The 23,392-nt window shown below is 45.8% G+C and overlaps 1 protein-coding gene across 1 annotated transcript in view; it reads left to right on the top strand.

The window, feature by feature from the left end:
• Window positions 1–968: 968 nt before the first annotated feature.
• The window catches only part of Frem2 (FRAS1 related extracellular matrix 2), a 126,086-nt gene continuing 103,662 nt past the window's right edge, over window positions 969–23,392 (top strand). Inside the window, exons 1-2 of the mRNA XM_057756986.1 lie at window positions 969–6,102; window positions 10,983–11,072. Coding sequence (XP_057612969.1) covers window positions 969–6,102; window positions 10,983–11,072 — 5,224 coding nt within the window. The remainder of the gene's footprint in view (window positions 6,103–10,982; window positions 11,073–23,392) is intronic.

The following is a 23,392-nucleotide window of genomic DNA, read 5'->3' on the forward strand; positions in this document are numbered from 1 at the left end:
TGATCAGACTGCATTTCTCACACATTTCAAATGCCTTCCCCCCTCCCCCTTTAACTCTGTGAACTTTGGTTGTAAAGGAGGGTCTTGTTAAAAAAAAACCCACCAATCTGCGGACTATGTCCATTGTAAAGTATGGGGAAATCAGTGTAGGGAGGGGAAAAGGGGAGGTGAGGGTTGCAACCTGCTCTAGCTAGCCGGGTCTGGTTTATAAATCTCGGATTCTTTTGAAAATCCCCAGTGTCTTCCCAAACTGCTCTGAGTTCCTATTCAAACTCAGATGATAAGGTCGTTTAACTTTGCTCCCACAGCTTCGAAAGTTTCGGCGAGAAGTAGTCCTCCTGGGAGGGATGTCAATGACCAGGAAAAGGGACTGAAATGAATTAATCTTGGCCCCAGACCTGAAAACCTGAGTCCGTAGTACCGCGGGGGGTGGAAGGGGTGCTGGCGGAGCCACAGTCCCAGGTCCAGGGACATCTATCCTCCAGCAAGCAGATTCAGGAACCTGCTCTGTTCCAATTAACCTGTTGCACCTCTCTCTGCGCAGTTTCCCCGCCTGGGAGCTGATTGACAGCAGTCACTACCCAACCCTGGACTCAGAACCTCCTCCAGGGACCAGCGATTGGCCCCCTGGCAGAATTGGAGTTAGGGGGTACGAGGGGAGGGATTTCCCTCAAAGTCTAAGGTCCCGGGACCTGGGAAGTCAGGACTGTTCTGCCTGCCACACGTCCCGGACGCTCTGGAAGTGTTTAGCATCTTAGGTTGCCGCTCCAGGTCGGGACCGCACGGCGCGCTGGGCCATCTCCAGGTCCTGCCCTGCCACGGAGAGGACCCCACAGGGGCCGCGCCGAGTTTTCGGCCCTTCTCAGCGGTCTCTCTGGAAGCCTGCACTCAGACTAGCTTTGCTTACGCGCCGGGTGAACTATCGGAACCCTAACGCCGGGACCCTGCACACCACAAGGACTGCAGGGATGGCCACCCGAGCGCGCTTGAGAGTCAAATTCTCCGGCTTCCAGACGATACCCAAACAGTCCCCCAGGCTGCTCGTGCTGTTTCTGTCACTGGTAAGCCGCGTCTCCACACAGCCTGCTGCCCCAGGCGCAGCACTTCTGTCCCCGGGTCTCTCCGGGGCTTCTGGAATACCTTCAGAGGACGCTATAGTGGTGGCGAACCGCGGGCTCCGAGTGCCCTTCGGTCGCGAAGTCTGGCTGGATCCGTTGCGTGACTTGGTGCTGCAGGTGCAGCCAGGGGACCGCTGCTACGTGACGGTGCTAGACAACGACGCGCTGGCCCAGCGGCCAGGCCGCTTGAGTCCCAAGCGCTTCGCGTGCGACTACGGCCCCGAAGAGGTGCGCTACTCGCACCTGGGTGCTCGCAGCCCTTCGCGAGACCGCGTCCGGCTGCAGTTGCGCTACGATGCCCCAGGAGGGGCGATAGTCCTGCCGTTGGCCCTAGAGGTGGAAGTGGTCTTCACCCAACTGGAAGTTGTGACTCGGAACTTACCTCTGGTCGTGGAAGAACTACTAGGGACTAGCAATGCCCTGGACGCCCGGAGCTTAGAGTTCGCCTACCAGCCTGAGACTGAGGAGTGCCGGGTGGGCATCTTGTCAGGTTTGAGTGCTCTGCCTCGTTATGGAGAGCTCCTTCACTACCCACAGGCTCCCGGAGGGGCCAGAACGGGAGGGAGCTCGGAGACCCTTTTGATGGACTGCAAAGAATTCCAAGAGCTGGGAGTGCGCTACCGTCACACAGCCCCCAGTCGCTCACCGAACAGGGACTGGCTGCCTATGGTGGTGGAGCTACATTCGCGAGGGGCTCCTGTGGGCAGCCCGCCTTTAAAACGGGAGCACTTCCAGGTGCTTGTGAGGATCCGGGGAGGAACGGAGAACACCGCCCCCAAGCCCAGTTTCGTGGCCATGATGATGATGGAGGTGGACCAGTTTGTACTGACCGCTCTGACTCCAGACATGCTGGCGGCTGAGGATGCTGAATCCAACCCAGACCTTTTGATCTTCAACCTCACCTCTGCCTTCCAGCCCGGGCAGGGCTACTTGGTGAGCACCGATGACCGAAGCCTGCCTCTCTCCTCCTTTACACAACGGGATTTGCGCCTGCTGAAGATTGCCTACCAGCCTCCCTCTGAAGACTCTAACGAGGAGCGTCTGTTTGAACTGGAACTGGAGGTAGTGGACCCCGAAGGGGCAGCCTCAGACCCTTTCGCCTTCATGGTGGTGGTCAAGCCCATGAATACATTGGCCCCAGTGGTCACACGAAACACTGGCCTTATTCTCTATGAGGGTCAGTATCGGCCGCTCACGGGTCCTGTGGGCAGTGGACCCCAGAACTTGGTCATCAGTGATGAAGATGATCTAGAAGCCGTGAGGCTGGAGGTGGTGGCCGGGCTCAGGCATGGCCACCTTGTGATTCTGGGTTCTCCTGGGAGCGACTCGGCTCCCAAGACCTTCACAGTGGCCGAGCTGGCATCTGGCCAGGTTGTCTACCAGCATGACGACAGAGACGGCTCACTGAGTGACAACCTGGTGCTTCGCATGTCGGATGGAGAAGGCAGGCACCAGGTTCAGTTCCTGTTCCCCATCACTTTGGTGCCTGTGGACGACCAGCCGCCAGTCCTGAACGCCAACACTGGGCTGACGCTGGCAGAGGGTGAAACCGTGCCTATCCCACCCATGACCCTGAGTGCAACTGATATGGATTCAGATGACTCGCAGCTGCGTTTTGTGCTGGAACCACCTTTCTCAACCACCGGGCACCTGCTTCTCCGCCAAACTCACGTTACCCGGGAAGAGCAGGGGCTGTGGCAGAAACAGGGGCTATTTTATGAGCGGACTGTGACAGAATGGCGGCAACAGGATATCACAGACGGGAGACTCTTCTACAGGCACTCGGGTCCCCACAGCCCTGGGCCAGTGATGGACCAGTTCACATTTAGAGTCCAAGACAACCACGACCCCCCTAATCAATCCGAAATCCAGAAGTTTGTGATACGCATTCATCCCGTGGACCGCCTCCCTCCGGAACTGGGCCGTGGCTGTCCCCTTCGGATGGTGGTCCAGGAATCCCAGCTCACACCACTGAGGAAAAAGTGGCTGCACTACACTGACCTGGACACCGATGATAGAGAGCTACACTACACAGTGACCCAACCCCCTGTGGACACAGATGAAAACCACTCGCCAGCTCCGCTAGGCACTTTGGTCTTCACGGATAATCCCTCAGTCGTGGTGACCCATTTTACCCAAGCCCAGGTCAACCATCATAAAATCGCTTACAGGCCCCCGGGTGAGGAGCTGGGAGTAGCCGCTCGAGTGGCGCAATTCCAATTCCGAGTAGAGGACCGAGCTGGAAATGCGGCTCCGGGCACCTTCACCCTTTACCTGCAGCCTGTGGATAACCAGCCCCCTGAGATTGTCAACACTGGCTTCACGGTTGAGGAGAAGGGCCACCACATCCTGCGGGAGACGGAGCTGCATGTGAATGATGTTGACACCGATGTGGCCCACATCTCCTTCACTCTCACACAGGTCCCCAAGCATGGGCACCTGCAAATATCTGGACAGACGTTGCACGTTGGAGGACGCTTCCATTTAGAGGACATAAAGCAGGGCAGAATTTCTTATTCAAATAGCGGGGATGAGTCTTTGATGGACAGCTGCTCCCTGGAGGTCAGCGACAGACACCACGTGGTGCCAATCACTCTCAGAGTGAATGTTCGGCCCACCGATCGTGAAGGTCCCATGCCACTCCTTCCGGCTGGCACTCTGGAGTCCTATCTAGATGTCTTAGAAAACGGGGCTACTGAAGTCACTGCCAATATCATTAAGGGGACCCATCAGGATACTGACGATTTGATGCTGACTTTCCTATTGGAAGATCCACCCTTGTATGGGGAAATTTTGGTCAACGGGGCTCCAGCTGAGCGGTTCACCCAGAGGGACATCCTGGATGGCTCTGTCGTCTATGCCCACACCAGCGGTGAGATTGGCCTCTTGCCCAGAGCTGACTCTTTTAACCTCAGTCTGTCAGAGATGTCCCAAGAATGGAGAATTGGCAGCAGTATTATTCAAGGTGTTACTGTCTGGGTGACCATCCTCCCTGTGGACAGCCAAGCCCCGGAGATCTCCGTTGGTGAGCAGTTTGTCGTGCTGGAAGGTGACAAGAGTATGATCACCCTAACCCATCTAAGCGCTGAGGACATGGACTCCCTCAATGATGACCTCTTGTGCACAATTGTCATCCAACCCACCTCAGGTTATGTCGAGAACATTTCTCCGGCACCAGGCTCAGAGAAGTCAAGAGCCGGGATTGCCGTAAGTGCCTTCACGATGAAGGATCTCAGGCAAGGGCACATTAACTATGTCCAGAGTGTGCACAGAGGGGTAGAGCCTGTGGAGGACCGGTTTATATTCCGCTGTTCTGACGGCATTAACTTTTCCGAGAGGCAGATTTTCCCCATTGTAATCGTTCCTACCAATGATGAGCAGCCAGAACTGTTCATGAGGGAATTCATGGTGATGGAAGGCATGAGTCTGGTGGTCGACACGCCCATCCTCAATGCGGCCGACGCTGACGTTCCCCGGGATGACTTAACGTTCACCGTTACACGGTTTCCGACTCACGGTCACATCATGAACCAGCTGATCAATGGTACGGTGTTGGTTGAAAGCTTCACCCTGGACCAGATTCTAGAGAGTTCCAGCATTATTTATGAGCATGACGGCTCTGAGACGCAAGAAGACAGTTTCGTGATTCAACTGACCGACGGCAAGCACTCAGTGGAGAAGACAGCCCTCATCGTGGTCATCCCAGTGGATGATGAGACCCCCAGGATGACCATCAATAATGGGCTAGAAATAGAAATTGGGGAAACCAAAGTTATCAACAACAAAATACTAATGGCAACCGATTTAGACTCTGATGACAAATCGTTGGTGTATATTATTCGTTATGGGCCGGGACATGGCTTGTTACAGAGACAAAAGCCTACAGGTGTCTTTGAAAACGTCACTCTAGGCATGAACTTTACCCAGGATGAAGTGGACAGAAATTTAATTCAGTATGTCCATTTGGGACAAGAGGGCATTCGAGACCTAATTAAATTCGATGTGACGGATGGGACGAACGCCCTTATAGATCGCTACTTTTATGTGTCTATCGGAAGTGTGGACATTGTCTTCCCCGATGTGATAAGTAAGGGGGTGTCCTTGAAAGAAGGTGGCAAGGTCACTCTCACAACAGACCTCCTGAGCACGAGTGACTTGAACAGCCCTGATGAGAACTTAGTTTTCACCATCACCAGGGCTCCCGTGAGAGGGCACTTGGAGTGCACAGATCGAAGAGGGACGGCCATCACGTCTTTCACTCAGCTCCAGCTGGCTGGCAACAAAATCTACTACATCCACACAGCTGAGGATGAGGTCAAAATGGACAGTTTCGAGTTTCAAGTCACTGATGGACGGAACCCTGTCTTCCGAACCTTCAGGATCTCCATCAGTGACGTAGACAATAAAAAGCCAGTGGTCACCATCAACAACTTGGTGGTCAGTGAAAGTGAAAGCAAGCTGATAACTCCCTTCGAACTCACTGTGGAAGACAGAGATACTCCGGACAGGCTCCTCAAGTTCACTGTCACCCAGGTTCCTGTGCACGGTCACCTCCTATTCAACAATACGAGGTCCGTCACGGTTTTCACCAAGCAAGACTTGAACGAAAACTTGATCAGCTACAAACATGATGGCACAGAGTCCACGGAAGACAGCTTCTCCTTCACGGTGACTGATGGCACCCACTCTGACTTCTATGTCTTTCCGGATACGGTGTTTGAAACAAGGAGACCTCAAGTGATGAAAATCCAGGTGCTGGCTGTTGATAACAGGGTCCCCCAAGTTGTGGTGAACAAAGGAGCTACTACGCTTCGGACTCTGGCCACTGGCCATTTGGGCTTCATGATCACAAGCAAAATACTGAAAGTTGAGGACAGAGACAGCCTACATTTTTCTCTCAGGTTCATTGTGACAGAAGCCCCCCAACATGGCTACCTTCTTAACCTGGGCCAAGGTAACCACAGCATCACACAGTTTACTCAAGGTATGTTCTTTTCTCTCCTTATAACCAAAGCTCATGCTGGCTTTTATTTCTTGAGAATGAGCCCCTCACTAAACCTTATAAGTAGAGCATCAAGATTGAGTTAAAAGGAAGAGGAAGGGAAGGGAGAAGAGAGGAGGAGACAGAGGGGAGGAGCGCGCATAGATACCCACAGCTCTGGGGAAACACCTGCTTTGCTGGGTGTTGCATTGCAGAGACCTTTGTCCGAGGGACAGTAAAGCCACTGTGACCTTTGCAAGATATGCTTTTGAGGCAAGGATGAGAATACAGGGGGTTATGACAGAGGCTGACTTTGCGATGCTGTTTCATTTCGCCAATTTTCTTGCCATCCTCTGCTTTGTACACTGCACATAGCCCTCAAAACATTTAAGAGCTGTTAAGAGAGACAATGCAGTACAAATTTCAGAAAATCATGTCTGCATTCATTGGCTAACTAGTGACCCATCTCATTAAAGTCAGCAAATAGGAAAAGAGGATTAATAGCCAAAGGAGTGAATTATTTCATTATTATTTTTCATTATTCTACCTCTTTTATTATTATTTGCTATTATTTACTTTTTCCTTAATTATTTTATTACTCGCTATCATGTTATTTTTATTGTTGTTATCATGACATTTCATCGTTCTTTTTCATTCACTGTCCTTCATTCATTATTTCTTCAATGCCTTGTCTTCTGCCCTGTCCCAAGCAAAGTGTCAGACACCCCTTGCCTGAAGCACCTGCCTTCCTGAAGCCCCTGAGGCTGCAAGCTCTGACGAGGTCAGAGATGGAAGGGCTGGTGACCTCTGCAGAGTGATTCAGAGCAGGGAAGGGAGAAGCCATTCAGAGGCTGGCTGGGAGGTGAAGGCTCTGTTCTCAGACCCTGCCACTTTCATTACAAAGGGATTTGTGTTGTTTTCAGGAAAATCTCTCAGCACCAGAATGGATACTGGATCTGGCACTGTAGGCTCTGGGGTGGAAATGGAGTGTAACCCCAGGACATCCCAGCGGGGGTGTTCTTTTCCCGCTGCTGCTTTCTGCTCTAACACAACAAACACTTTAATAGACGTGGATGTTGTGTTGAAGCGATCTACTTTTCTGTTTGATACTGGCAAACAGCTTCACACTCCAAACCTCCAACTCTTGGCTGAGAGCCTGCGTGTATCTCGGGCCTGCAGGGACAGGAAAACCCCAGAGTCAGAGCCTGGCCTTTTCTGCAGTGTTAGGCTGCCGAGTTTTCATGTGAAAGACAGAAGAGTAGAAAACCTTATTTCTCACCCCGCCCCCGACTCCAAACCAATGTGTTTTCACAGCATTTTTGTTATTTTTTTTTTTTAAAAAAAAGAATTGGAAGAAGATAAACTAATAATTTCTTTTAAATTCTACAGGCCAAATTCCACAGCTCTAAAATAGCTCCAAATTATTCCTCATTTGTTGAACTTTAAAAATTAACTATTTTATTGTAGGCATTTTGTTTTGTTTTCACGGGGTTCCCATGATTAAATTCTATTATCCCTGTAATCATAGAGTAGTTATATTTCATTGCAAAAATTATAGTTTTAAAAATTACATTTTAAAGGAACTTATCACATCCTAACACAAATTCAGACTCGAAGGAGGAGCTCTTCTGATATTTAATCACACCGCACTCAGCTGAACAAGTCGAGGCCGGAGTTCGGTTCAGAGCAGTTATTTATGGAGATTAGATAAGTAGTTAAGGATGCCAAGGGCTCCTGCACAGCTGGCTGCTCCTCCTGGAGGGGAAATGGGAGCCACGCGGGGCTTGAGGACTGTGTGTGCAGTCCATCTGGTTTGGGTTTTCCCTTATGAAGAGATAAGTGAGACTAAATTCTGACGACAGAGTTAAACACTTTCAGCAAAGGCGGCCAGAGAGGTTATTCCTAAGTTGATTAACTAAATGGCCCTTGGGGGACATTTTAAATTTATTTCAAAGACTTAGGAAAAGGCATTGTCAGGAAAGGTTCGCGATGCAGAATTCGCCCAGTTAGAGATCGATGTCCCTGCCTACAGTGGAACAGCTTGCTCCCAGGTCTGAAGCGGTTGTCTCAAGTACCTAGACTTTCCTTTTTTTCTACCATGAGTACATAATGAGGCTGCAGAGATGGCTCAGCAGTTAAGAGCACTGGCTGCTCTTGCAGAGGACCCAGCTTCAGTCCCCAGCACCCACATTGCCGCTAACAACTCCCTGTAACTCCAGTTTCAGCAGATCTGTTGCCCTCTTCTGGCCTCTTTGGATGCCACGCAAGCACACAGTGTTCCCTGGTGTGTGTAGGCAAAGCACTCACATACATAAAATAAAAACAAATAAATAACGAACACATGCTGATCTTTTGGTTGGATAATTTGTTAATCGCTTCCAGGCATAAGAGGCATGAAGGCTCCTCCTTTTGTACCAGCTGTGATTACCAAGGCTATTTGATTAAAATAGAAACTTTGGAACGGTTGTGTAGATCAATGAAATAAAAATATCAAATAGAGCAATTAGAAGAAAGTCTAATTCTTAAATTACTGTTATCACAGTCCAGCTGTCTTAATTATTGTGTTCTCTTTTTACTTAAGAGAAGTAAATGTGCACATTTACAGTTCATTAGTGCTTTTGACATAACTGTGCAATGGCAGCATTGTCAGTGAGGGTCTCCCAAAGTTGGAGGGAAAGTGATAAGCTTTGAAATGGCCATAATTTCGGTGGCATTTTCTCTTAATGTTGTATATTTTAAAGAAAACTTTGACACATGTTGTATTAATAGAGGTTTATTTAACTTATATCTTTATTTTGTTTTTATTGTATGAATGTTTTACCTGCATGTGTGTCTGTTTGCTGTGTGTGTGCCTGGTCCCAGAAGATCAGAAGTGGTCATCAGCTCCTCTGGAACAGGGGTCCCCAGTGGCTAAGAGTCACTCTGTGGGTGCCTGGAATTATTCCCGGGTCCTCTTCAAGAGCAGCCAGTGCTCTCCACTGCTGAACCTCTCTCAAGACCCTGAGCTTCATGTTTTAATTGGTTAAAAACTTCTGTTTAGACTTATTTTATGTGTCTGTGTTTTGCCTGGGTGTATGCAGTGTCCAAGGAGGCCAGCAGTGATCAGTAGAGCATCTGTCACTGGAATTAAGATGGCTTCGGATGCTGCAAACTGAACAGTGGTCCTTAGCAAGAGCAGCTGAGCCATCTCTCCAGTCCCCTATCATGGTCATCATCAGTGATTATTATTATTATTACTATTACTATTATTTTAATTGCCAAGTAGTACCTTTAGACTTTCATACAAAATGTAAGAGAAGATGAGAAGTTTAGAATGGAGTTTCCCTCGTGGCTGCAGGTCATGGCAGGTACTATAAGGATGCATAGTCAGCAGGGTGCTCATCACGGCTTACTGACCAGTTAAACAGGCCAAGGAAGGGCTGTGCAGGGCTGTGCAGTGGCGGTGGTACAGGGACTGTGTAGGGGGTACAGGGACTGTGTAGGAAAATGCAGGGGGTGGTGCAGGGCTGTGCAGTGGTGGTGCAGGGGCTGTGCAGGGCTTGGAGGAGTGGTGCAGGGGCTGTGCAGACACTGTGCCTCTTAGTCTCACAGAGGCTTGCTCCAGGTTAAGGTGGAGACGTGGGTGAGTGGGTGAGGCCACCTAGCTCTTTCATTTCAAGTTAAGACTCATAAGAGCATTTGCTGACTGTAAGACCTTCAATAGAGGGCCGTGGCGTGTAAAAATGGAGGAAAAAAACCCTTCAGACTTTAATTATGTAGGAAAGAAACCTGTGCAGATGTATTTAAACACTAGGCAAAAGGAATGGGCCACTGTGGCAGGGCTAAAGATAAAGTACTACAGGGGTGCAGTACATTTGGACTTGGTCCTATGAACTAAAAAGCAGACTTTCCTATTGCCAGGAGTGTTTCTTAGGCAGGATAGAGTTCACATGTCATATCTCCTAAGGAGAAATTCAGTAATCTTTGGCAGAATGCGCTGACTCCAAGCTCTCTGCTCACCCCAGACAACTTTCTCATATTGTAGTGTGGTTTATTACCCCTGAGAGCTCCGCAGCACAAACCTCACAGAGCTTGTAGAAATTAGAAAAGTCACAAACACACAGGAGACAGATAAATACTACGTACCTGCTTGACGGTGTTTCTAGCTATATTCTGATGTCCTGTAGCCTTAGAAGTTCACTTACTGGCCCAGGTCTAAGATAGATAATGTTTTAAGTATCAATGACAAAATGATATTGGTTTCATGAAATTGTGTGCGTGTATGTCATCATTAGAAGGAGAAGCTGGTAAAATGGATGAATTCTTAAAATTGTGTATTAGTAATGTCGACAGATCTATGCACACGAGTTTGGTGGACGTGGAAGCAGTGAAAGGAGCCATTCTGAGGCGATAAAACCTCTGCCATGCCTTAAAGTTTTACAGCCGTCTACTGTACCATAGCAGCTAAGAAAAATCACTACCCTGGGGGAGAAAACCTCTGCTCCTTCCTTTGGCTTCCTGTAAGACTCACCCTGCAAGGGAGGCAAAGCATGCAATCTCAAGAGGCCCAGGAAATCTGCCATGCCTCAAAATATCTTCTTCCTTCCCACCTGTCATGGAGCCTGGCATGCCGCATTTAGAGAGCCACTCCTTTGGTGGGAAGGGACGCCACCTTGCTATTATTACAGTCTAAGCCTGACCCTCTGTTTCTCTGTGTGCAGGATCATATTTCTACAGGACAGCTGGTATTAGGGTGTGGAGATAGAAAAGTAAAGAGCAGCGTTCCCCCGAAAGGGGATCTAAACATGGTTTCAGAAACTCAATAGCCAATAAGATTTATTGTAAGCACAAGCTATCTGTTTTGGTACAGTAATTAATCACCTTGCCCTTTGATTGCTTTTTAGCTGACATTGATGACCTGAAAATATGCTATGTCTTGAGAGAGGGAGCGAATGCCACAAGTGATCTGTTCCATTTCACGGTGGAAGATGACGGTAAGCGTTCCACTCTCTGGGTGGTGAAATCGGGAGGCCTTTTCTTAATTAATTAATTATTTATTTATTTTGGTTGTTCTTGGACTACATTGCTACAAGGAATCTTTAGCGGATGTTACTTTGTGCTCATATGCTTTTATGCAGAGTGAATTCTGTGTCTGCTATAGAAGGTTTGGTCATTTCAATCAGACAGAACTCTATCCTTTAGTGGATACCAGGAAATATTGCGTTGTTTCTGTCTTGTGGTTTCTAAGAGTGACGGTGGCAGGAAGAGAGGAGAAGAAGGAGAAATCTTATATGAACAGGGTACCTCTTCCCTGTTCACACTACTTAGGTAGCGGGAAGATGCTGAAATCTGGCCATGCTCTGTACCTGCCCTAGTGGGTCTTCCCCAAACAGGATCCCCTTGGGTGCTGGCTGTACTCAACCAGAACTCTGTGATAAATAAACATGGCCTCGTGGCCCCTGTTTCAGGGTGTATACTGATCTTAGCTTGGGGGATTTTTGTGAGTTGGTCTAGCTAAAAGCTTTCCTTGGCCAAGTTTGAAGAACACTGTAGAAACTGGTGTGCGCCTTTCTATCTAAGTCTCCTAGACAAGAAGCTTTATTGCCACCACTCACCCTCAGGCCTGCTCAGGTACCCTTCTGCTCCCAATGTCTTTCTTCTCACCCTGCAAACACAGACCTGGAAACATCTAGCCACTTCTGGACTGAGGATGACAATGTTTTTGTTGTCAGGTGTCCTCGTGGCAAGCCACGGAGTATCACCAAGTATTTGAACAGGACGCAGGAAGTTTCAAGAAAGAAGCCAACATGCTAGGAGAATATAGAGAGGAAGACTCACTCAGACTAGGTCTGAGTCTGCTTCCTTGTGACACTTTTAAAATATGGCCTACTGTCAGGTTGTCTACCTCAAAAAGAGGTGCTTCTCGCCCTCCACATGCACCGAGGCATAAAATGCTCTTGCTTAAAACTCCACCGGATACAGCATGACCAGGTGTCTGAAAGCGATGTCTATTTCATGCATGCCAAAAAGACTAAAGAAGGTTTCCCAACATGGGCAGAGTTATTTGATTCCTACTTCAAATCCAAGGCTTAACATAGCTAATGCCTGTGTTTGAAAGGAACCAAATCGTAGTTTAGTATTTGACGTACTGGCAAAGGAATCTCAGTAAGGAGCAAAGTCCAAACCAACTGACAAAGCCAAAGCCGTCTCCTTCCCAAAGCCTGCTGCTCAAAGGCCAAACTCTGCCAAAAGAAATGGCAAAATAAGACCCAAAGTGATCAAATATTGATTTCAGGTAAAAGGTTTGTCTTTACAATGAGTGAACAAGCCGGGCGGTGGTGGCGCACGCCTTTAATCCCAGCACTTGGGAGGCAGAGGCAGGCGGATCTCTGTGAGTTCGAGACCAGCCTGGTCTACAAGAGCTAGTTCCAGGACAGGCTCCAAAACCACAGAGAAACCCTGTCTCGAAAAACCAAAAAAAAAAAAAAAAAAAAAAATACAATGAGTGAACAAGTCTCAATAACAAAAATAAGCTTTCTTAAAATTACAAAACCATTAAAAATCCCGTGGCTTGCTGCTAGAGGGATGGCTCAGCAGTTGAGAACACTGCTGGCTCTGGCAGAGGACTCGGGTTGGGTTCCCAGCACCCACAAGACAGCTCAGAACCATCTGGAACTCCAGTTCCAGGAGATCCAATGCCCTCCTTGGATCCTTCTGATCACATTGGGCATCGCACACATGATCACATATACCTCAAGTACAAGCAAAATACTCATACACATGAAATAAAAATAAATCCTTTAAAAAAAATACCACAGCCTTTACTTTTAAAATATTTCTCCACATTTCTATATACACCTATAATTATTCTACTATTCCACACATTTTCTTGCTGGGTGGGATGGAAAAATTACGCGAAAGCTGTATTCAGACTTTGGAAAGTGTTGTATTGTCTATCGTATCTCAAAATGGTGAGTTAGGATGCATGGTTAAAGAGGTCAGGTTTATATTTAGGTTGCTGAAGATGTGGTGGGAGTTTCTGGAGATGATCTTTATGGTTTTGAAATTGGAAATGAAATCATCCCAGGAGTTCCTTTTGAGCTTCATTTTACACGGACAGAATATCTTAGAGATATCTGTCTGTGCCTTCCTCTCCACAGGTGTAGCATTACCTGCAGGGCTCAGCTAGATCCTGGCAAAGGGCCATTAATCAGAATGTATCTGGACCTCCCTGGTGTAATAAAAGTTCCTTTTGACAGAATAAACAGGAATCTACAAGACCGAAAAAAATCAAAAGTTGTATGTGTGTCTTAGAACTGAGTTCACCGATTTTTAAGCTGGGTTGTTGTTGTTGTTGTTTTATTTGCTTTTTTGAGACAGGATTTCTCTGTGTAGCAGTCCTACCTGTCCTGGAACTCACTCTTGTAGACACACAGAGATCCACTGGCCTCTGCCTCCCAAGTGCTGGGATTAAAGGCGTGTGCTAGCACCGCCCAACTTAAGCAGGGTTTGATGTTATCTTGCAAAGGCTCTATCATTTGGATGAAGCATTCAGTTCTGCTGAGACATAAAAATTATTAGCCATAATGATCCTCTGCTTTATATGAAGAGGATACGTGCACCTTTAAGTCACCTGCGAAGTGTGTAAACAGCTTCCAGTATCTCACATCTGGGCAGCTGTCAAATACCACTGCACAAGATTAGGAACTTTCAGTGTTCCAGCCTCTTTCCAACCCGCTGAAGTCATCTTCTTCAAACCCACAGGATTGTATTTAGAATGGTGACTAGCTACGCACATTCCCAGGACAAACGTAATCCTTGGATCTTTCTAAAAACAAAATATTACAGCCAGGCAGTGTTTGTGCACACCTCTAATCCCAGCACTTGGGAGGCAGAGGCAGGTGGATCTCTTGAGTTTGAGGCCAACCTGGTCTACAGAGCGAGTTCCAGAACAGGCAAGGCTACACAGAGAAACTCTGTCTCAAAGTAACTAGATAAATAGAATATTACTTCATGTCAAGGATCAAGAAATGGTTGGAAGCAGAAGCCTTGCTTCTGATTAGTCATGTTTGGTTAGAATTTGGTGGGTCACAGGATTCTCCTGTTGTGATGTGGTCACGAATGGGTGACCGTTCACCATTCAAGGGATGGTTTTTGGGACACCCTCTTTGCATTTGGAGTTTGGAGCACAACTTAAAATTGTAAAGAGAAATAATCATGTTTCTACATGATGTACTGTAGAACATACAAGCCACATGAAGTCCTTAGATCTCAGAGATCTCACAAGAGGCTTCAACCCTTCTGAATGATTTAATGTTGCCTGCACAATTTTGCTCTCACCACCTCTGAGCTTAGCACAACAACAGCAAAATAGCATTGCTATTGGGAAGAAAGTGAAACTGAATCACAGAAATGAGCCACCAGCCTCTTCAAGTGGTCCAAGTAGGAAAAGAGGGACTGAACTGATGAAGCCCAGGTTCTTCCACTGGACACTGAAAACCTGTGACTTCCCCAACAGTTGCTCATCTGCCGAAGAAAGCAGACTCCCTTTCAGTATACTGAACTTTCAGGGCGAGTGGTGGTGGTGCACGCTTTTATTTTTAGTCCCAGCACTCCAGAGGCAGGAACAGGCGGATCTCTGTGAGTTCAAGGCCAGCCTGGTCTACAGAGCAGGTTCCAGGATAGCCTTGGCAACAGAGAGAAACCCTGTTGCAAAAAAACAAAAGCAAAACAACAACAACAACAAAATGGAATCAGAACACTGTCTGCCTACAGAGTGCCTTCTAGATTATTTTTTATTCTAAAACACTTCATATGTCCTACGGTTCTCAACTTTGTAGTCTTCTGCCCTGATACTGTGGTTTAATTGTTAATACTACGAGGTAGTTTCATATGAAAGTCATTTAGGGGCCTTTGTAATTTTCTCTCCAAGGGACTACTCTAGCATTTCAAGTAACTATTTTAGCTACGTCCCACCCTCAGCCCCAATGACTGCTAATCTGCCCTCAGCACCAGCTCAAATGTCATTTCCTCCCCAAATCTGTTCCCTGTACCATGAGTAGAAAGCCACTGCCTTGTTGGTGCTTTATATTCCTAACTTTACCTACAATAGGAAGGCCTATTGTGCTAGTTAGGTTATAGTGAGGGTCTCCATCAATACAGAAAGAACACCTTCATGTAACCTTTTGTCCCAGGACCTCCTGAGAGATGAACATGCGGCACATACAGGACCAGTGTTAAAATGGATGCGGCCGCAAATGAAGGTCAAGCCCTTTCCTGTGCAAGGATCGGTTAAACAGTACCCAAAGGGACGTTTCTATAGCTGTTTCCGGGGGAACCTTCTGTAAGAATGTTCTCTGATCCCAGCTTTAACTTAAATCCCTATGGCACCGACAAGGATTCTTAGTTAAGCCTCCACGTTTATAAGCATGCAAAACCAAGTGCTTTGAAATCTTCAGTGAAATGGACTTAAGATCAGAAAGAGACCCAGTTTAGAGTTCTTGTTACTATTCTTAAAGAAGCATTTTTTGGGGGGAGGGGGAACAGTTTTTGGTATATTGTGTAAACAATTCCACAACTTCAAATTTAAAGAGATATAAGCATTTTTGACATCACTGAATTTTTAGAGTGAGACCATAATTTTTGGCAAGTTCTTTTCTGCGTTGGTCACCCCAGTCTTTATTTTGAGGGGATAGGAGATTTCTAGAGAAATAGAAAGCCATCTTCATGTAAAGGATGCCCAGGACTCATCTGAAAGGTGTTGTGTTATTTTTTTTTTAACTTACTTTTGTTGTTGTTTGTTTGTTTTGAGTCTCCAAGACTCAGTCACTGATCTGAGATGGTCTTGGAGGAAGACAGGGATTCTGGGGTTGCGTCAGACTCATGCTTCACTACTGAACTCCATTTCCCTAGGATGTTTCTCGATGAACCTAGGATTTGGCTATGTGAACAGCTGGCTTGATAAGCGATGTGAGAGGATTCTTACTTTTATTCTTTATGAAACTGGTTTAAGTTTGGCACTTCCTCATCCAAGTTCTCATGTGTCCCAAGCGTGCCATCTAACTCCGCTCTGCCTGCCCCTCCTGGCACTGGAATGGAACAGCAGACATAATATTGATCTGTGTTGACTATTACAGTGTGTTTGGTCCACAGCCAGGTCATTTGCTGTGTTGTGGCTGTCTTTGACTTTATGGTGGCCAAATTCCCATCCGCCCGGATCTTTAATTCATGAGCCACTAAAAGATATAAATAGCGCCTTCAGCTAGTGCAGGAAGTCACGGTCATTTCTGTCTATGAAAGATCAGTTAAGGTCAAGGCTTTCAAGTTCTTATTCAACATTTGACAAACTAAATACTCAAATACAAAAGGGTCTTGGGAACCTTTTCATTCTAGACAGAAGGAACGATGAGTCTTGACTTGAGTCTGGCTGTTACGTCAAGATTGGAAGCAAAGTAGTTACTGATAATTAGCTTGAATTTAGAGAAAGGGCTAAAAAATATAAGTACAAAATGCGGAAAAATGAAGGTTGTGAGAACAAGCATTGAAAGATCACCCTGACGTTGAGCTGAGAGGGAAAGAAAGGTTTGCAGGCAGTCCAGTCACTGGCTGAAGACAGAGGCGGAGGAAGGGTGGCGGAGTCAGGACCTTAACTACAAGATGGTGTAGTGATATCAAGACTGAAGGCTTTAAACTTGATGGGATACAGGCTCCACTGGAGTACAGAACTTGGAAGGACATTGGCTACGGTGGTTATGGTCTGTAATTCCTGCTTTATTCTTTGAGCAGTTAGAATAGTTCCGGTCATCAAAGTCCATCTCTGGTGAGTTATCATCTTCAAGGTGTGGCTCTAACAATACACCTGCTTAGCCTCCGTGAAAGAAGCTACTCTTTTGGTACAAAAAAAAAATGCAATTCAAATTTTAGCAGATGTCTTTACATTCATCCCCAAAGTTCACGTCATACTAATACACACTTGGTTTTATTCTAGTTGTTATTTTCCTTACATCATAAAACCACTGGCAGAGATTGAATTCCTACAGAGAGACTTAACGTGAATCCATATTCACACCCCATAGAAATAATAGTCCCTTTAAAAGCTAAATAAATCTTTCTGTCACAGGTAATTAAAAATGCCATAATATCAAAGCAAATATTTATTTGTGGTACATGTTCTAAAACTCAGTGCTATCTTATCCTATATCTTGTAAATTTGTTCTGTGTGACTGAGACAAAGGGAAGGCTGTTTTTCATAGTCAAATTTACAGTTCTAATCAGCTTTATTCTGTATTTTGTAGAGTCAAATAAATGAAACCAAGAAACCAAGTGTGATATAGGTGAAAGGTCAGAATTTCTGTGGTTAAACTTATTTGCTATAGAGAGAGTTGATGTGGTATTTCCCTCTGTATGCTGTGACTACTATTGATTAATAAAGAAACTGCTTTGGACCTATAGCAAGGCAGAACTTAGCTAGGCAGATAAAACTAAACTGAATGCTGGGAGGAAGAAGGCAGAGTCAGAGAGAAGCCATGGAGCTACTGCCAGCAAGCAAAGCCCATTCTGAAAAATACAGCTAAACTTTGTTTTTTAGCCTGTGATAGGGCAAAAGAGTAGAGCTAGGTGGGGAAAACTAAACTGAATGCTGGGAGGAAGGAGACAGAGTCAGGGAGAAGCCATGTAGCCCCACCAGAGAGAGAAGCTGGGAACTTTACCCGGTAAGCCACAGCCACGTGATGATACACAGACAGGTTAAATTAAGATATAAGTGTTAGCCAATAAGAATCTAGACTAATGGGACAATCAGTGTTTTAAATAATATAGTTTTTGTGTGATTATTTTGGAGCTGCCGGGCAGCCAGGAAACAAACAGCCCTCTTTCCAACAGAGAGTCTTTATTTATTTGTTGAATCAGTCAACAAGTTCTTTTTACATTCCCAGGATGCTTCAGGTGGGAATGTGGGAAAACAGCAATAAATATATAAATATAAACATATATATTATAGTATAAAAATAAATAAATATGTTGATTGATGGCCTTGACCTTAGATCAATCCCAAGAATTAAGCAATAGACAGAACATTCTGGAGTTTATGAGCTAGAAATGCAGCTCAGAGGAAATGTCTCTGCAAGGTGATTATTTGAATGTAGGCTTAGGATGAGCCACATGTGGCGTGGACTTGAGAGGGTCGGGCATGTTGGTACACACCTTTAATACCAGCATTCGGGAGACAGAGGCAGACGAATCCCTGTGAGTTTGAGGCCAGCCTGATCTACACAGTGAGTTCTAGACCAGCCAGTGCTATAAAGAGACAGACACCCTGTCTCAAAACAAAACAAGATCCAGAGACAAGAGGTTAACCGTCCCACAATTTTGAGTCTAAATGCATAGCACCTCTTGTTGGTTCATTGAAGAGGAAAAAGGAGTGGGATGTGAGCATAATTCTGCATGTCACATGGAGAATGACAGTGCTGTGCACCAAGATGGAGTGGACTGGAAGGCCCTGATACTGAGCCAAGGTTGACGCTTGGGTGGTTTGGGCATACTGACTATGAGAAGCCCCACTTCTCTGAAGCCTGTGTACAGAAGGCTGGCCTTTGATTCTGCTTCTCTGCCTCATCTAGCCATCTTAGAAATAGGAATTGTAACAAATGCTAATAGGGACCCTTTCCTTCACTGAAGACCTGACCCTGAGCCAAGCATCTCCCACTTGCCTGGTCTCGGTTGCAATTATAAAGGGGTTGGAGGTTGAATAGTGAGCAGCTAATGGGGCTCTTTCAAAGACTGGGTAAAAAATGCACAGAATGATTGCTGTTTGTACATCTCAGTTCCCTGGGAGGAATTGCAGGGAGTGCTTCTGTCCAGCTGCTGCCCTTCCCTGAAGACTTGGAGAGCTTCTGACTCCTCCATTTCTCCTCTCTTCCCTACTTCCCCCTTCTCTCAGTTCTGTATTTGTTTGTTGAGGCAAGGTGTCATTATGTAGCCCATGCTGGTCATGGTCCTCCCTGCTCAGCCTCCCTGGTGCTGGCATTTACAGGAGCATGCCACCATGGCCCTCCCCTTCCAGCCTTTCTAGTGCTAGGATTTAGAGGAGCATGTCACCCCACTTATGGTCCTCCCCCCTCAGCCTCCCTAGTGCTAGGATTTAGAGGAGCATGTCACCACTCATGGTCCTCCCCCCTCAGCCTCCCTAGTGCTAGGATTTACAGGAGCATGTCACCACTCATGGTCCTCCCCCCTCAGCCTCCCTAGTGCTAGGATTTAGAGGAGCATGTCACCCCACTCATGGTCCTCCCCCCTCAGCCTCCCTAGTGCTAGGATTTAGAGGAGCATGTCACCCCACTCATGGTCCTCCCCCCTCAGCCTCCCTAGTGCTAGGATTTAGAGGAGCATGTCACCCCACTCATGGTCCTCCCCCCTCAGCCTCCCTAGTGCTAGGATTTACAGGAGCATGTCACCACTCATGGTCCTCCCCCCCAGCCTCCCTAGTGCTGGCATTTACAGGAGCATGTCACCACTCATGGTCCTCCCCCCTCAGCCTCCCTAGTGCTGGCGTTTACAGGAGCATGCCCACACCCAGAGTATATCTTTTTTCTTTGTAATCTTCTTCACGTGTCTCTGCCTCTGCACTTTTCTTGTTTCCTTCTCTTCCTTCCCTTCTGCCTTTTCCATGGCAACTCTCTGTACAGTTTGACTGGCAGCTTATGACTGACAGGTGAGGGATCTACAGACATGAAGACTGGAAGGTGATAAACTTCTCTTCAATGCAGAGGGCAGAACCTACAGATGCTTCAGAACCACTTTGCAGGGTGTCAGTGGCCTAACTAAGATTGTCGTGAGGAATTTTCCCCATGTTTAGATAGCAGAGATATACAATTCATATCTCTTCAGCTTTGTTAACTTGTTTGGTTTCTCCTTTCCTACAGCTGGGAATATACATTTTATATGACTGAAAGTGAAAGAGAGTAACTTGATTTTGTTAAAATTGTGTCTCCTTAAACAGCTATATTTAGCAAATGTTCAGTCAAAGGATAGTTTTATATGGAAATTTCTAGTACATGGTAACATTCTATATTCAGCTCTTCAAATCATCTAATTCTGCTTCATATATATACACACATGCACACACACATTGCTGTAGCCACTGTAGTGACAGATATTAGTGAAGATTGTAAAGGAAAGACCACATAAAAAAATGTACAATTGAGAATATTCATAAATACAAGCAGTGAGAAGACACAGTCTAGGAAACTCTCTCCTAAGGTTATTGAGAGGCGAGTGCTGAGTACCTTCCTTCAAAAGCCAAGCATTGCCTCTGAAATGATTTATAGTCTAAGGTGCCCTTTGACCCCTTGTAATGAGCACTGAAATAATTATTTTCCTGAGATTAGAGGAGAACTTTGTAGTATTTAAAATATTGTAATCCTGAGGCTTTTGTAAGCAAAGACTGGGAAATAAATGAATTTTACGTATCATTTACAGTGATAAAGTTTTTATCTTCTAAATGTGAAAGCCTTGTGTCTCTGAAATCCCAGCGAGGTCAAAGGTGCAAAGTGACATCATAATCCTCAGTGCAAATAAGGGATAATAAGATGTGCTGAGCTTGAACCTGGGGAAATAGGAATGAATAACACACACACATAGAACATCGGTGACTTTGTTCTTTCTGCATACACGGAGACTGATTTCCTGAGCACATTTCCTTAGGGCTAAAATATTTATGTAAAGGAGAAAGAAATTTTTATCATCAGCATTCAGTTTTGGAACATATACTATACATTTGCTAAAATTATTAATTTACTAATTTGTCTCTGGCTTTGATCATTTTCAGAAAACAACACTTGAGAAGTGGCTGGATATAAGCAATCGTTTAATGTTAAGAAAGCCAGCGTACCTTCAGCTGATTTACATATAGAGTCCTGACAATGTTGCCAGGGGAACTTTCCAGAATGAATTATTCAACTATAGCTAGTTACCATTTAATAAAAAGGTGGTATACTAGTTTTAGTATCATTTGAACAAAGAAACTTTTTTAAAAAGGCTGAAAGATAATTACAGAGCTATGTTTAGTTTAGTTTTTTTTTTTTTAAGTAGTTCTTTGTTCTTAATGTTAAGTTTGATCTAAGCTTGGAAAATAACACGCTTCATGCTACCTTGGATGAGGGAACCCTGGCGACAGTTCTTAGTCCCACTCTGGCAACATTCCTTCAGATGGAGGGCCCTTGCTCCTCACTCCCGTGCCGGATGCTTGAGCCGAGAAAGCCATCCTGTCTTGGTGATGCCACCTACTCCCTCTGACTCTGCTAGGCAGCTGTGAGTTGTTCAGCACATTGAAAAGGGTGTTTCATGGGGTGTTCAGGAAAGCCGCTTCAGAAAGTGAAGAGAAAGCCTTGAAGCTAGTCAGAGAACTTTAGAAATCCAGGGGGCAGGAGAGAGCCATTTTGTGTTCCTATAATTCTCTTCCTTTTGTGCAGAAATGGCTGAAAATTGAAGTCATATCATTGTGGCCATAAAACATGTAAAACCGCATTTGAGAAATTGTTTTATCAAACCTTTTCTTACTGTCTGGACCTCAAAGTCATTTTGGCACACTATCCATATCTACCTAGGCCCTAAATCCAGGCAGTTTTATGTAACCTTTGATTTCTGACGAGCTCCACTCACACTTAATTCCCTGGCAACTCTTTCCATTATGAGCATAACCAAGTAGATGTAAACTGCTTAAAATAATGGCTGGTACAAAGTAGGTGTAGTTGGCATTTTTTTTGAGTCAACAACCAGCTCCCAAATAAGTACACGGAGACTTATTATTAATTATGAATGCCTGACCTTAGCTTAGGCATATCCCACTAGCTCTTTTAACTTAATTTAACCTGTTTCTACACATCCATGTTTTTCCTCAGGGCTTTTTACCTTTCTTTCATTCTGTATGTTCTACTTTCCCTCTCCATGTCTGTCTGTCTGGCCCCTGGCATCTCCTTGGCATCTCTGTTCTTTCTCTTCCTGCCCCCACCAGCCTAAATTCCTCCTTCTACTTACTCTCCCTGCCCTTAAGTCCCACCTATACACCTGTATCTCCTCTCATGTTATTGGCTGGTCAGCTTTTTTTTTTTTTTTTAGACCAATCAGGTGCCTTGGTCAGACAAGTAAAACAGCCAATGCTCTGTCTTATCATGGGTCTGGGTCCATTCTCAACTCTCCTAAGGTTATTGCCTCCAAACTGCTTTTTTGTTTGTTTGTTGTTTTTCAAGACAGGGTTTCTCTGTGTAACCCTGGCTGTCCTGAAACTCACCTGTAGACCACACAGACCTTGAACTCATAGAAATCTGCCTGCCTCTGACTCCCAAGTGCTGGGATTAAAGGCATGCACTACCACCATCTGGCTCCAAATTGTTTTTAACTTTACACTACGGGAGAGCTTTTCATACAGCCAGTATCTGTATGTATACATAAAGTCAAGATGGAAATCACATTCAGAGCCAATAAACGGGAAATATGGATGGCTGTAAACCACCACATGGATACTGGGAATTGAACCTGTGTCCTCTAGAAGGGTACTCTTTACTGATGAGCCTTCCCCCAAGTCCAACCTTTGCATGGACTTTTATGTCGGCGTCAAGCTGTGTCTCACTTTTTAAGAACTGCTCTTCTGACTCGTGTGTGTCTGTGTACATGGATGGGGGAAAGGCATTTGCTTTTTGATGTCTCAGCATTTGTCCGTGCTACAGCTTCTTTAGGCTGGCTGCTGTAATAAGCATATGCGTATGTTCCAGACCCCACTGAGAAGGGAATGAATTGTCTCCTCTTCTTAATGGGTTGATTTTGCCCCCTTACTCCACATCCCTCTGCCTTCTGTCAGCAGCTGCTGCATGCCCCTTCTCTATGTCTACCTCAGACCACTCTGCACCTGGTAAGAATAAACATGTATGAGAAAAATCAGAATCTCAGTTGAGTGGCACGGGGTACCTAGTCATGTAGCATGGAAACAAAGATCATACTGGCAGACACAACGTAGACCAGCAAAGGATTTCGTAGAAGAGAAGTTCCCAAGTAAACAAGGACCTTAGATAATATGATATAAAGTAAAGGTCTCTGGGAATAAACTCCGTTTAAAAGCTGTCCACTTTTGTGGATCTCTATTGATCTTAAGTTGATGACACAGTAGTTGTATTAATATCTGTGTGACCATGATAAAGACCTTGTATGAGAACGGTTTTGGAACTGTAAATTGCTCAAGTGGGTTCTGCCATACCTAGTCCTTCCTCACAGGTTGTGTGGTCGCCTTGACTTTCTCTAACACCTATTCATTTGATTTTTGTTA

The sequence above is a fragment of the Chionomys nivalis genome, chromosome 24, assembly GCF_950005125.1.
Source record: "Chionomys nivalis chromosome 24, mChiNiv1.1, whole genome shotgun sequence".
Lineage (NCBI taxonomy): Eukaryota > Metazoa > Chordata > Mammalia > Rodentia > Cricetidae > Chionomys > Chionomys nivalis.